Raw genomic sequence first — 15,306 nt, 5'->3', positions numbered from 1 at the left:
AAAAAAAAAAACAGAAACTTAGAAAAAGGAGCTCCTTACCAGCTCCTCCTGTAGACAGCTCTCCCCTCTTGGCCCCGATCCATCACCCTCCTACTTCTATCCCTCCGACCTGGGTGACTACCTTATTAACCGACCTACAGTCTCACATAGATCAGTCCCTAAACCATCTTTTAAAAACCCTGTCATCCAAAATTGACAGGTTGGTATCCTTAGTTAATACCAAAGGTTTCGGGAAGAAGCAGCCAAACCAGGACTTAAAGTACAACATGGGTAGTACGGAGGGTGCCAGTACTCAAGTAACCCTCACCAATCCTACCCCCCAAATACAGACACCCTTACCCCCGAACCAGTCGGTTACGGATCTAGGCCAGCCTTCTTTGGTGCATCCAACTGCCCCCTCCCCCACTGCTGGTTCCCGCATGCCCCCGACTGTGCCCCGAGCCTCTATTGTTGTTCCATCACATGAGCAGCTTTTTAGCTGCAGGGATTTAGCTCCTCGGAGTTCGGACGGGGATGGAACCCTCCCTTCTGGGGGGGGGAACCGAGCCCTACGGAGCCCGGAAGATTCCCATCTTCTAGTCCAGCTTCCCCCGGAGGCAGCACCTTATGTGATCGTGCTCACAGGAGTTCCACCGCTATTGAATGGAAGGGGGGAATCTTACTCTGAATTAAAAAATAAAGTCATCCACTGGCTGTCCAAAAATAGACCATTGGAGGGAGCAGGGAGAGGGGAGATTCTTCATGTTCGGAGGGTTAACTGGCTGGGGACCCGCTCAAAGGACATAGGGGGGGACTGTGTCCTGATCAACTTTAGGGACCCCAGAGTAGTAGGACACATACTGGAGCAGGGAGGGCACCACAGAAGGGGAGCCATTGAGGCATCGCATTTGGGGTATTTTTATTCCATCTCCAATACTCTGGATCCAGTTGATTTACCATACTTCCACCAGGCCCCACATAATTCTTACTTTAACATCACGGTTGAAAACCGTTTCGGCGTGCTCAACGCGGTGGACTGACCATCACCTCCGAGTCCTAGCAAGGGAGGGTTTATGCCCTTGGGGGGGAATCAGGCTGGGGATGACTATGATACGATGATGGCCTCTCCCCCGGCAGCTCTTGGCCCGGAGAGTGGCCCTGGGCCCCCTTCTCCTTCATTTCTGTCCCTCAGCGCCACGGTGGGATGTCTAGTGTTGAACCCCCTTGAGCATTCTGCTTCCCACAGCCCCCCCTCTTCCCCCCCTCCGGCTGACAGCCCACCCCGAATACCTATCCGGAGACCATTAGTTGGGTCTTGGAATGTAGCCGGATTGGAGTCCAAACTCTCTGATCCCGAGTGGGGAGAGTTAATGGACAATTACGACATCTGCATATTCCAAGAAACCTGGCTACGGTCCATACCATGGAGGGTGGGTTATGCATCATTTTCGGCCCCAGCAGTCCAAGGGGCGAGAGGAAGACCTTCGGGGGGGGTTAGTAGTATGGGTTGCAACACACTTGGGGTGCTCAGCAAAGTTACTGGATCCAAAGTCCCCTGACATCCTATGCCTGCTACTCACTTTCCCCGCTAGCTACTCGCTAGTAGTAATAAATGTCTACTTGCGCCCCCAGCCGGTACAGTTGGGTCTGTCGATCTTGGGCGCCCTGGAAGATGTTTTACATTCTCTTCCACCCGCGTCCCATAAACTAATTGGCGCAGACCTTAATTGCCACTTCGAACTCCTCCTTGGGATCCCCCCCCCCACCTGTGACGAGGATGAAACCTATCTAATCCCAGACCTCATCTCCTATCCTGCCAAACGCCTTTCCCCTCTAGCCCTTGAGATTAATAGGCTTACCATTGCACACTCCTTGCGGGCCTGCAATGGTAGACTCTGCCCGGACGTGCCGGGTTCTTTCACCTTTAATAGATCCGGGAGCAGTTCGACTATCGACTATGTTTTGGTGAACGTGGAATTCTGGGGCCACTTGGCCGCCTTTTCTGTTATTCCACGGGTCGATAGCGATCATAACCTACTGTCACTGGAATTGATTAACAAGTTAGGTGGTAGCGAATTCTCTAGGCCCCAATCACCATTACATAGTGAGAATCTGGTTCTAGTGGCAGGTGGTAGACGGATTAGGTGGGAAAGGGTAGTGTCTGATGACCTAAAGCTTGCTCATATATATAGCACTGTGACCCGCTCCTTGGAAGCAGTCTCCCACCTCTTGACCCCCGCCGGGGACATCCCGCAGTCCCGATTCCTTGATCTCCAGACCATTCACAAAGATCTCCTTGGCAGTTTGGCTAGCTTCTTCTACAGCCCTACTGCCTCAAAACCAAGGCCTCCTAGGCCCGAGCACTGGTTTAATGGTACCTGTAGGCGGGCTAAGTCTGCCCTGTTAAAAGAAGTAAAAGAGGGTACCCTGTTTAGTATCCGGGCGGCTAGGGCCACCTACAAAAACCTGATCAAGGAAGCAAAAGCCGAGTGGGAGGATCTAAGGTGGCAAAATTTACTGCAAGCTTTAGTAGACCGTGACTCGAGGGCGTTTTGGAACATTGTCCGAACGGGCACGGTAGCCAGTACCCCTGCAAATATTCCTAACCTCAGCGAGGAGGTCTGGCTCGCCCATTTCCAACCCCTCTTCTCGGTCAGTAACCCCCCGGGTGGCACCGATGCAGGCATGTCACGGATTGATATTGCAACGGACCTGTTGTGTCAGGAAGAAATTGAGATTTGTCCCTTTTCTCTTTCAGAAATTGAATTGGCCCTCAATTCCCTATCAGTAGGGAAAGCTCCGGGGCTTGACAAGATCCCTGGTGACCTCTACAGAAGTGACGTAAAAATCTGGGCCCCTTATATATGTGTGTATTTTAATGCTATTTTGCAGGGCCTTAGAATCCCGGACACCTGGTTGGGTGCAGAAATTATACCCATCCACAAAAAATCTTCCCCACTGGATCCAGCCAATTACCGCCCCATAAGCCTGATTGATGTTTTACAGAAGCTGTTCGCCCGAGTCCTCTTATCCAGATTGCAGTTCTGGATGGAGGATCAACAAATCTTAACCTCCCTCCAGGCGGGGTTCCGAGCTAAGGTTTCTACTATTGATCAACTATTTAGATTACTTTTGATCTATTGGAAGACAGTCAGCATGGGTGCTGGTAATTTGTATCTGATTTTTGTGGACCTTCGGTCCGCTTTTGATATGGTGCAAAGGGAAAAACTCTGGGCCCTTTTGCTAGAGATGGGTGCCCCCCCTACCTTTGCCATTTATTCAAACGCCTCCACTTAGGCACCTATGCAAGGGTGAGATATGGGAGATGTGGGGAAATCTCTGGGCCATTTCCGGTTGAGAAGGGTGTGAGGCAGGGCTGTGTCCTGGCCCCCACCCTTTTCTCCCTTTTCATCAATGGGCTGATTGAGTATCTTCTGCGCTCCGCTAACCTGGACTCCCCTGTACTGGCGGGGCGTATGGTCCCGGCCCTAATGTTCGCTGATGATACGCTCTTGTTATCTCAATCTTACATGGGCATCCAGCGTACATTAGAGGCCTTCTGCTCCTTTTGTAAAATCAGGGATCTGGAACTGAACCTTTCCAAGACCAAATTTATGGTTTTCGGTTCTAATTCATTTAATTGCCCCCATCCTAAACTGGGAGATGTTGAGTTGGATAGGGTTGCCACGTTTGAGTATTTGGTGGTGACCCTTAATGACAAAATGAATTGGGGGTCCCATTTGGCGAAGGCAAATTTGAGATTAGCCCAATCAGTGGGGGGCATCTTGAAGGTGTTTAATAACTCCTCTTTTAAACCTTTGGGCCCCCCTATGGAAATCTATAAATCTCAAGCCAGAGGAGGAGCACTTTATGGCGCTGAATTATGGGGATATTCCACCCCCACTTCCCTCTCATCTATTGAGAATTCTTTTATCAGGAGATTGCTGAAACTACCTGTCAGCACCCCATTAATTCCTCTGAGATGGGATTTGGGTCTGGTTCCCATAGAAGAGATTGCCCTGAACCATCCTCTTCAGTTCTGGAGGCGTCTTTGGCCAACGCCCGAGTTGGTAAGCTACAGGCATGATCTTGGTGACATTATGGCAAGGGGAAAATCGGACAAGATCCCTTGGCTTGCCTACATAAAGAAACTCTGCAACCTAATTGGGATGGGGAATCTATGGTCCGCCCCGGAAGAGACCTGCCGTGCACTCTCGAAGAATTCATTGCGGGAGGTTTTGAAATCTTATAGGAAGGGAATTCTATTCCACTCCTCCCTGGGTAGGCTTACTGACACCTTTTTGGATATTAAGTGTAGTCCCCAGTTTGAAGTTTTCCTGGACGTTATCCAACCATCTTTGGCAAAGAAACTTTACATCCAGTTCAGACACGGTTCGCTTCCGCTGAGAGATCTCACACATAGATGGTCCAACGTTGTAGATCCCGCTAGCTCGTGTCCCCTATGTTCTGCTATCTGTGAAACAGAGCTGCATGTTGTTCTCTTTTGCCCTTTATATATTATTGCAAGAAAAAAGTGGATCGTCCAGCTATGTAAGTCTAGGGGTCTCAGGGACCACAAGGAGGTGTTTAGAATTTTGAAATATGATACTACTCCATTGATAGTGTTTGTAATGGCTAAATTCCTCCTCTCAATGTGGTTTGCAAGGTCCAAATTTATGTCCTCCGCCCTCATCTCTCCTGATTTAGTATTACCTATATTACCATCATAGTGCTTTGAGGCGTAATGTGTATATCTTTGGCCCTGGATTAATTTTTAACAACTTGTTTTCGTGGAAAAGATCACGTTTTTTACTGCGTATGTTTTATGGAACTATTTTAATGTTTTAATGGATTACACTTTACACAATGCTATTTAATCATGTTTTAAATGTATATATGTATTTATGTCTTTTTATGGTATTATACCGAAATAAAAGCTTTGACTGACTGACTGACGAAAACATAGCCACCCTGGTGTGGGCACTGAATGGTTTAAGGCAGCCTGCCACACAGACATGTTCTGGACACCTGGGTGGAGAGCCTCTGCTCTCTGGGACCAAAAAGAATGCACATCCCGGGAAGAGTTGCCACACCTCCTTCCCCAGAATGGACCAGTGCTCGAAGGGGAAGCTTTAAAGCCCTGCCACCTTTGTAATGCGACCCCCAGCCCCTGCAGCACATGGCAGCCCACCGCTTTACACCCCCACTTTGGGTGGGAAAACCAAGAAGAATAGGAGTTATGCCAACTTCATCCCTAAGGTAAGGTAGGCGAAGTGAAGCACATCTTTCGGTACCCGCAATCTTGAAGCCATGTACACTTTTGGTGAACCCAGTGGCATACCATATAGACTCCAGCATATCTCATTTTCCACACGGTTATGGATGCCTGCTTGCCCAAGAGTGGCATTTCCTGTCCTTTGCAGTGAAAGTCTATTCTTGATTTTCCCTAGAGGAGCAGTATGTTTCAGGACACTGCACTTCAATTCCAGCTTGACAGTTAAGTAGAGATCTGCTGAGGTAATCTGCTTGATTGTTGATAAAAGTTGAACTGAAAGGTTAATTCCGTTGTAAAATTGGCTAAGGCCATAAATTCAGAGTTTCTGTTGACAGAATTCAAGAACGTGTTACACCCGGTGTCTAAAACATTGTTGTGGTGCTGTCCATTCAGGCCAACACCTGAGAGTACAGCATAAGAAAGAAAAAGAATTGCTGAACTCTTCTGACAGCAAGGAGTTGAGCATATTTGTGTTAACTTTTATCCTGTGGAGAAGATTGCCCTCTCTCAGGAAGTTATTGTAGGCGAGCTCCCAATCCTCATGCGCAGTCTGCAAGAAGGTAATAGCACGATGCCCAACAATATCATAACTTAATAGTCTCTTCAGTTTTTCTTTTGGCACCATAGATAAGCCAGTAGTGTTTCCATCGATGGAAATGCTTTCGATTCTGCAGTGCCTATTATTGCTTCTAAGAAGTGAATATTCTTTGGTGTAAGAAAAGACTTGGGTTTGTTGCTATGGAGGCAATATTCTTTGATGGTATCTGAGAAGAGTTGGTTTTGTTCATACGGAGATCTAGAGAATTCAAGAGTCTGGTACAGGTTGCTACTGAGTTATTTGTACAATTTTTGGACGAGCCTTGAGCATCCAATCGTCTCGTTAAGGGCAGACGCGATGTCCTAGATACTGAAGGTGGGTCGAAAACCGAACCATGAATTTGGTAAGAGTCTGGGTGCAGATCGAAGGCCGAAGGAAAGGACTCTAAATTGGTAGTGGCATTGGGCTACCTGCAATCTTAGAAACATGCAATGGGTTGTGTAAATGGAATTGTGTAAATACTCACCCTCGAGATCCAATTATGTCATTTATTCGTTCCTCATGAGAAGCGGTAATGCTTCTGGATGTGTCACCATAACGTATTGTGTCCTTTTAAAGAGACCTAGTGGGCAGAGATTTAAAATGAGCCTCAACTCTTTTGCAGTTTTCAATTTATGGGGGAAGTGCCTGGAGTAAAACCTTGCATTTTGATGATTAGGAACCATTTCAATAGCTCCTTTGTGGATTTCTGCCTTAAAGAACTTCAATTGTTTGCGGTTTATTCTGGATGGCAGACTCGTGAGTGAACTCAGTTTGACCAAACTGAATTACATCCAGCACCCATTTGTCTGCTGTTGAAGGTAGATATACTACCCGTAAATTGATATCTGGTGCAAGAAAATTGTCCGTGGTATCTGGTGTCTTATGCCTTTTATTAAGTCAAACGTTTCTGTGGCTGTCTTGAGAAGCACTGATGTTTTACTTAGTGCTATAACTTTTGGTTACAGGGTGCATAATCCAGATACAGCTGAGGTATGCAAGGTGGCCGATGTGCTAGATAGCCATGTGACATATGGATCACCTAAGGTCAGTATTCTCCCTCATCCTCAAATGGAATATGCCTTTCGTTACCACAGGGTGCCCAGGGATTAAGCTGTGCATGTTTAATACTCGGCAGAGCATCGCCCCGGTTTTGGAAAGCAAAAAAGGCCAAACCCCCCCCCCCCCACAAATGGGAGATCTGACATTATTCTGACTGTTGACCCGAACTAAGTGGTTTTTAGTAGTTCTTGCCTGTGTAACACAGAGGCTTCGGCAAGTGACCTAAAGCCAATAATCTATGTGTCCATGAGTCTGAGCGTAGCAGATGCTTCCTCTCCCTCGGGTGCAAAAGCCTTCACTTTCTTCCTTTCTAATTTCAGGCAATAGGTCTAGATATGGGGCTATATTTGACATCTGCCGCTCGTACCTGCCCACTATTCCAATGGGCTTAGCAGCTCTGATGGACATTGCACCCACATAAACCATTTTACCTGTTGTGTTCATTTTACAACCATTGGGTACTTGGATCGCTGCTACGTTGAATGCACGATTAAGGGACCCGCTTTAGGATGACCCAGGAGGCAAAGAGGTGAATTCTCAGAAATCTTGTACTTTTCCTTTGAAGCGCCCAAATGCTAGTTCCTTCTTTTTTTCTTGACTGCTTCAGTCGAACCCCATTTCTTGACAAAAAGATCACACATCGTATGGGAGAAATGAAGTCAAAGAACACACACTGTGGAGGTCCTCACGGATTTCTTTACATTACACACAGTACAGAGCACCACACAAAATAAGGTCTCCTTCGGGAATGGTCCAGAAAAATAAGTGGACTCATCTGTAGCTAGAATTCTCCAGCACAATGTGCAAAAAAAAAAAATTGTATTGATGTAGTTATCAGGGAAGGTCCAGAAAACAAGGTTGGAGTGCTGGTAAATTTCAGATTCACGTGCCTGAACTGGTCCCAGTAGTCTGTCTAGGAATGATTTTCGGGCCAATTGCCCCCTTATACAAATGACTAATCAATTAAAGATCCAATAGTGGAGGCTACCGATTTAAATTAGAAGGAATGATCAAGGTTTTCAACCAGGAGGCCTCACTAGCAAATTAAAGAACATTCTGGACAAGACTGACAATACAATATCAATGTTTAGATAGCAAGGAGGCATGTAGACATCGCTTTCGTAAAAAGCCATGGAAATACAAGACTCAAAAGGTAAACTGTAATATTGTATTTTACATAGGTTTTTAGGTACAGACATTAAAGCAATAAATTCACACTTACCACACAATCTGTAAGCTTTCCCCATTGTTCATAGTATTTCCTTAAGCTTTCTTCTGTTGTTTCAAAGCTTAAGCCTCCAATAAACAGTTTGCGAAACTGTTCCTTTTCTCGCTAAAGATTATATATAAAAAAGCATTAGGATGGCAAACACCAAGCACTGGAAATCGTTCATAGTATGTTTTTTTTTAAATCTAGCAGCAGTCAAATTAGCTTAAGCCCTGATCTGATTGTTAGTTTTAGGTGTAGGAAGAACTGCTTAATACGAGAGTTGAAAGTCAAGTCCAAAACACAATGATGGCAGTCAGATTTTTATTTATGCACACCTAAAACGAAGTTCATTCATTCACGTTTAGCTGGAGGGGGGGGGGGGGAGACACACAAAGATTAAACTATTATGCCACGCTGATAAAAATGGAGCGTTTGAATACACTGTGCTGGGCTCATATAAGCGGTGTCTGAAATTGTATAATGATAGCCTAAAGCTTCAGGGGGCCTACAATGGAGACACGCTTGGATAGAGACATTTCAGCGAATCTCGAGTCTGCCATTTTGCAGTTCAATAGCACACAGAACTCGGCAATTGGCCTGTATAAGCACGAAATAGTGCAGTAAAAGGGGAAAACATAGCTAGGGCATTGGCGAGACCTATTGACAGTAAAACTAATATATACGACTCCCTGAGCTCTGGCAGCACCTCGGATCAAAATAGTTGTCAATGTGTTCATCCTCTCTACAAACAGCTCACTTTGGTACAGCTTCCCAGTAGAGATAAACACTACAGACTAACGGGAATTCAGGAAGCATTATAAAGCCGTCTCTCCCCTACCGAATAATGCAGAGCCCCAACAAGGAGTCGATTAACTATTTGCATTACAATGAATAAATTGCAGCGACACGGCTAAGAGGGGCTCAACCCAATCAAACAGTACTGTGTTTTTTTTTTAGCATGACAGAAATGCTTACAACATTGGCCACTCCCATCAACAATACAATTCAAAACCACGCCGGCTATACGGGAGGGCTTGCTGCCCATGCGCACAGCACTTCGAGGCCAGGCCATCACTCATATATATACGCTTTATAAATAAGCCAACATAGATGTTAATCAATGAGAATTTCCCACAAGGGCAGAGTTACCGGATGACACAACGTCACCGTAAATTTAGAGTTTCTGTCATTACATTTCGTTTTCAGGCACTAGATTCGCACGTGAACGTCGAATATGTTCAATTCAATCGAATAACTACAACGCCCATAAACCACGGATTTGATATATGGTATTTACTGAGAAGGCGCGTTATGTGATTAATTCAGTTTCGGTAGATTAATCACATGAACCCAATTGTGCGACACCCAGGTCCCTATTTTCGACACGCAAGTCCCCAGTATTCAACTGTATGTGTAAAATCGGTTTAATTGAATGCATGCCTTAACTACGATAAAGTATCTATCGTGCTAACTCAAACGATTGGAAGCATACCATCCCAACATAACAGAATCCCTAACACATTCTTGAAGACTCTGTAGTTAAAGAGATGACAGCTAACACCAAGAACATGAAAGGGCGTTTCTCCTGATGCCTACGAAATCACATCATAATTAAACCCATATCTCCGCACACCTCTCTAGGACTACGGAAAAGTATTGGGCCAAGCCGCGGCGCCGTAACACCTAGCCAAAGAGGCGGAGCACGCGAGATACGCACACTTTATCAAATATGGCTGCCTTCGCGGATTGCTGTCAGGAGAAACCGGCTAAATGGCCCACTGATCACCAAGAGCTGAACGTATTGTCTTCGTGCCGTTACACTTTCCTTCACACGCGACCAACAAGCCACTCACTGCTCAACCAACAACACTCATCACTAGTACACAGAAACACTGCGTCGTTTGGTTATTGTGCTGCCTGCATCATCAATCGTGGCTTACCTCCATCCTTCGTCTCTCCATATAAAAACGATAAAATGTAAACTGTATGGGAAGAAAACGGGATATGAGGAAATCTGTCTCGGGCAGCACGTGAACACAGAAAGTGTTCAGCCGACGTATTCCCCTAGCCTGTCGATAACCAGCTGTAACCGGATCCCACGCTCTAGAACTTTCTGACTGTAACGACTCCCCCTCCTTCACACACCACGTCACTCCCCTACGATGATAGCGTAACTGTCTAGTCCCGCTGGGCGGAACGGTGGTATTGCCAACAGTGGCGACGCCTACCCATAATCCCACAAGTTACGCAAATATCAGTCTACAGCGTAGCGTAAACCTATGTAGTGAATTGTGTTCCTCCCATGTCTAAAATACTTGGGGGTTAGAAATGTGCATGCCGAAATGCGTATTTCCCTGTTCTTTGTAGATGTACAGCGCTGTTGCGCAGAAAAGCAAAGCCTTTACAATCAGGCAATACAATGCCTGCTGGCATAAATAGCTCGTCATGTTCACACAAGACACCGAAGTGGGGCTTATTCGTAAAATTCAAAGATGCTGTACTGTAACCTGCACACATAGCTTGATTATTTAAAATGTATTGATTTTTGTTACTCTCTGTCATGTGCTACATTAAGATAGGACCATACAAGGCGGGGTTTTCAATGGCGTGGAGGCGGAGGTTTTGTTAGAAGTGCGTCACCCAGTTAAGCGCCCGCCTACTTCCCCAAGCTCTCGCGTAGTTTAGTGAAATAAAAAAAAGTGGCTGGTGTTCATTTTGGCGCGCCTCTAGCGAAATACCAGTTCAACAAGACAGAAGCCGGCAGGGAGTACAGAACAGGCTTTTAAGTTCATCACAGTAGTGGTTATAATCTGTCGGTTCTTTTGGAAGAAGCAATCAGCCGGGTAAGTGACTCGATATTGGTTCCTTTCTCGTGAGCCAATGTAAGATTTTTTTTCGCGCGTTCCTGCTTAACCCCGCGCTTCGTCAAGTAATCTATAACGGTCTCTTTCCCGTCACAATTAACTGCACGCGCCCCACCCACGTCACAGTTCGTTACTTTTGTAGGTGCAATACACTGGCCTCTTTTGTACTTTACGCTGAAACTGTGTTCTCCAAATGGCGTAGGGGGTTTACCCTCTTCGCGAGAGGGTGCGTTTGCAGTAGGCGCTGCGCTTCTACGTGAATTCTGTAATAGCGGGTGGCACGCAATACTTTCATTATCATTCCCTTAAACCTCCCTGCTTCCCTTATCGCCCTCTCTTCCATGCGTACCCCTTGCTAGACAAGATGGCGGCTGGCGTGCTCTGTGCTCGTCTATCCTGCATCTTTAGCCGTGCAAGCGTAACGGATGCCGCTCCCCCGTACTTTGCGCTCTCATGGTATGTGGATGCAAGTAGGAAATAATATGCTTTGCTTTTCTGCCCTAAATTGTATTGCAGCGTGTTGTGAGCACTGTCGCCAGGGCAGGGAACTCCCCGGTTAGCGTCTAGAGGCAGGCTGGGTCCCAACGGGGCTGAAGGCGTCGGCGAGACGCAGACTAAATCGGCAAGTTTCTTAATTTTCCGTCCAGTTTTGGTTTTGTGGCGGGGGCTTCTTTATAAATGTTCTGTTCATTGTGAGGCCATGCGGTCTGGTGTGGGCGGGAGGGGCTTCTCCCGCTCTGAGTGCATGAGGGCGGGGTGGGCTGTTGATGCTCTGAGCCTGACTTTCTGAAGCTGCTGCTGCTCGCAGGTTGTTGAAGCTGGGACCGCCTTTCTTTGTGTTTTTATCATGTATCTTATTTTTTGCGTGACTGATCGTCTGCAGTCACGCTGAAACCAAACTATTGAGCTGTGACCCACCTTCAGAGGAGCCAAAAAAGGTTTGGTGATCAATGGTCTTGGATTTCATGTTAGCCTACATGGGATGGAACAAAAATGGCTACACAGGTCGACGAGCGTAATCTAGAATAGCTTTCCATTGGGTGCTTCCTGCAAAATACCGCCCCTGTGTAAAATGTGTGGCCTATTTGGCACTGTTCATGCCTTCGTACATGCATAGGTATGGTTTCAATATCCTCTATTGGTGTCTTAAATCCCATATATAATGTATGGCTCGCGCGCTATGTAGCCCTTCCAGGGATGCCAGTGTCATGCGCTACCCAAAGATTGTATATATTGGTACGTAATGACCCACAGCCTACACAGATTTGTTAGTTCAGTCAGGTTTTGGTGGTGTAGCTACTCCATTGCAGGATATTTAAATAAAATGCTATAGGATGTTTTTACCCAAGACATTAATCTCATTCATCAGCTGTTCTATTCCACCTGAAGCACTTGGCCCGGAAATGCTGCTGCTGTAAAAATCTCAGACTGCGAAGGGTGGGGATAATAGGTTAGAAACGAATTTCTAAATGGGTTTCAATAATTACTCACTTAAGTACTATGGCTTCTATTAGAAAAGATGGTGGGCGATAAAACGACTGACTAGGTGTAAAACTCAAAAGTGGTATATGGTGGTCTCATGCTGTTGAATAAGATACGTTTCATTACTTTAAATGGTTTGGTATTACTTAATTTCTTGTGTGTTTTTTTAGCAAAAAATGGGCAAGAAGCAGAATGGCAAAGGAAAAAAGGTAGAAGAAGCGGAACCAGAAGAATTTGTTGTGGAGAAAGTCCTGGATAGGCGTATTGTCAATGGGAAAGTTGAATATTACTTGAAGTGGAAAGGGTTTACAGAGTATGTTCTTTGTAATGTATACTTTACCTTTTATGTGTGTGGTTGCTGCATGTATATTAAGTGGTGGGAAAACTTGTTTACTAACACCATAGCTATTAAGAAGTTGTGCATACTGAACCTGTGCATGGCAGAGCAGCTAACCTTTGTGTGACTTTGGCAAGGAGTAATCTCAACTCCGAATCCTCGTAAAACGCACGTTTTAATCTTTTTCAGTGCTGACAACACTTGGGAACCTGAAGAAAACTTAGATTGTCCGGAATTAATAGAAGCTTTCCTGAACTCTCAAAAAGCCGGCAAAGAGAAGCCAGAGGCGGCTAAGAGGAAATCTTTGTCGGACAGCGAATCGGAAGACAGCAAAACCAAGAAGAAGAGAGAATCTGTAAGTATTTTTGCTTTCACGCTGTTTAAGTGATATCCCTGACATTTAGTTAACAGTGGCTGTGTGGCGTGCTCCACTGCCTGATATTCTAGGTTTTAGGAAAATCTAAGCTTCGTATTTTTCTAATCCGCTAAACCTCAACAAAATGTAGTTTTTGTTTGACTCGGTATGCTTCACCCATTCATACGCACTTGGTGAAAAGGAAACTGTTGATAGCCTCATGAGGTCGGGGGAAGGGTGGACAATTGTGAAGTGCGTGCAGTCATTAAGTTCTCAACATTTTGACCTTCTGGCAGATCGACAAGCCAAGGGGCTTTGCTCGTGCCCTAGACCCAGAGAGGATAATTGGAGCTACAGACAGCAGTGGAGAACTTATGTTTCTTATGAAATGGTAAGACTGACTTTGTGTGGGGTGATTTGAATACAATCTACAGCAGGGGAGCTGCCTTCTTACTGAAAGAGAATTGGGTCGGGAGGGCTTACTCGTTATCTGGGGTTGTTGTGGATTTCTGTTGGCCCCGCTCCTTACCGGTTGTTGTGGATTTGTTGACCCCGCCCTTACATAGTTGGTCCTTCAGTAGGTAGGATCTTATTTCCCACTAATAGCGTGCTCAACAAATGTAGTTGAACGTGGTAAGTTATCACTTGTGTTTTGGGACATGGTCTGAGTGCTAACATTTGAAATGACACTTGAGTTCACTTAACCCAACCATGACGATTACACACACCGTAACTTTGCTAATCAAAGTAGCTTTGTTTGCCTGTATAAAATCGGCTACTTTTATCTTCGATGTGGCATGTCATTTAATCTATGACCATGTACACTTCCTTTCCTTTACACGGGGGTGGGACTGGACTAGATCAGTGCTATAAGTCTTATTCTCTCTTACCCTTTTAATTTCTAGGAAGGACTCTGATGAAGCAGATTTAGTGCCAGCAAAAGAAGCAAACGTCAAGTGTCCTCAAGTTGTGATTGCTTTTTATGAAGAACGGTTAACCTGGCATTCATGTCCAGAAGACGAAGCACAATAACTTGCTTTTTAAACTGAAGTACTGTAAAGATTCATTCGCAACAGTGTAAAAAACAATTCTAGAGATTTTTTTCTTTTGTAGAATTTTTGGCATCAACAGTAGATGGCAATGGCTGAGTAAAGCTTTCTGCAGTTTGCTTTACATTACAAAAGAAGACAGCATCTTGAGATATCCTTTCCTCGTATGAGGCTTTTATAAACCCTAACATGACATGTCTACTGAATTCTCAACATACAAGCAGACCTGCATTTGTTTTTTGTAATGTTTTGATGTGCATGTATTCTCCTCTTGGCCTGCCTAAAACGCTTGTAGCGTATGCCCTCGTCCTCTACGGGCTGCCTGGGAATGTTCATGTAGTAAATGGAATGTTATCAGACTGTATATTGTTTACTTCATTGTAAATACTGGTGAGCAGTGTTCAATAAAATAGTTTTATATTCTTGATCGTGGTTCATTTTAAGATTAAAGCTAAACATTTGGGGGCTCGGCTTGCCTCAACGTGTCCCCTATGCTGACTGGAGACTGGTTGCTCATCTGTTACTAATCCGAGTATTGTTGCTCTGTTTTATGGTCCTTACAATTTTAGTGGTTTTCTCCGTGTATGTACAGTAGCAGCCAAACATTCTTTCTAGACAGATGCCCAAATTCATAAAATTCGTTCAATCTGAATCAAGAGTAGCAAGTGTTACGGGATTTGCAGTCCACCATGATCAAATTGGCCTGTTTTACTTAATGGTTAATCGGATTGTTTTCCCCTGTCCACTTCAAAGTAATCGACTAGATCAGCCATCCACAGTCCCAAACAATTAGCCAAGTTACCTAAAGTTAAGTTCATATTAAGTTAAACAGTGACCCGCTAAGGTTTGAAACATGATGCAGTGATTGAGAATTACTTAATGGTCGTTATTTGTACAGGGTGGAGGAACACAACAATGCAAACTGACAACTACTTAGTCCGCTTAGTTGAGTAGTTCAGTGTGGAAATACGTTAGTTCATGGGTGCTATTAAAGAAAAAAAAAATCCAGGTGTGGTGAAGTGACTGCTATTGAACGATTGGCAATTATGGAATCCGGTTTAGTTTCTTTGAGGTAGGAAACTTAAGGTGGGAACAATGGTTAGTGGAGAGTAGAGA

At 45.1% G+C, this 15,306-nt stretch overlaps 2 protein-coding genes across 4 annotated transcripts in view; one reads left to right on the top strand and one right to left on the bottom strand.

Moving 5' to 3' along the window:
* Positions 1 to 10,314, bottom strand: part of HNRNPA2B1 (heterogeneous nuclear ribonucleoprotein A2/B1) — a 265,052-nt gene extending 254,738 nt beyond the window's left edge. Inside the window, exons 1-2 of one of the 2 annotated variants that reach the window (XM_085631649.1) lie at positions 10,044 to 10,314; positions 8,116 to 8,226 (exon numbers count right to left, since the gene is read on the bottom strand). In XM_085631649.1, coding sequence (XP_085487775.1) covers positions 8,116 to 8,226; positions 10,044 to 10,064 — 132 coding nt within the window. In that variant the 5' untranslated portion in view covers positions 10,065 to 10,314. The remainder of the gene's footprint in view (positions 1 to 8,115; positions 8,227 to 10,043) is intronic. The other variant, XM_085631648.1, reaches the window with a different exon arrangement.
* Positions 10,315 to 10,777: 463 nt separating this feature from the next.
* CBX3 (chromobox 3) lies at positions 10,778 to 14,615 on the top strand. 2 transcript variants are annotated; one of them, XM_085631650.1, is made up of 6 exons: positions 10,778 to 10,946; positions 11,484 to 11,589; positions 12,620 to 12,762; positions 12,976 to 13,141; positions 13,438 to 13,532; positions 14,047 to 14,615. In XM_085631650.1, exons 3-6 carry the CDS (start codon positions 12,626 to 12,628, stop codon positions 14,171 to 14,173), a joined length of 525 nt encoding a protein of 174 aa, XP_085487776.1. In that variant the 5' UTR covers positions 10,778 to 10,946; positions 11,484 to 11,589; positions 12,620 to 12,625; the 3' UTR covers positions 14,174 to 14,615. The 2 variants fall into 2 exon arrangements, with proteins under 2 accessions (XP_085487776.1, XP_085487777.1); XM_085631651.1 differs by lacking the exon at positions 11,484 to 11,589 and having other exon boundaries at positions 10,780 to 10,946.
* Positions 14,616 to 15,306: the final 691 nt, after the last annotated feature.

Source organism: Triturus cristatus, chromosome 10, assembly GCF_964204655.1.
Source record: "Triturus cristatus chromosome 10, aTriCri1.1, whole genome shotgun sequence".
Taxonomy (NCBI): domain Eukaryota; kingdom Metazoa; phylum Chordata; class Amphibia; order Caudata; family Salamandridae; genus Triturus; species Triturus cristatus.
The sequence above is the reverse complement of the archived record's forward strand: the minus strand, read 5'-3'. Positions and strand labels throughout refer to the sequence as shown.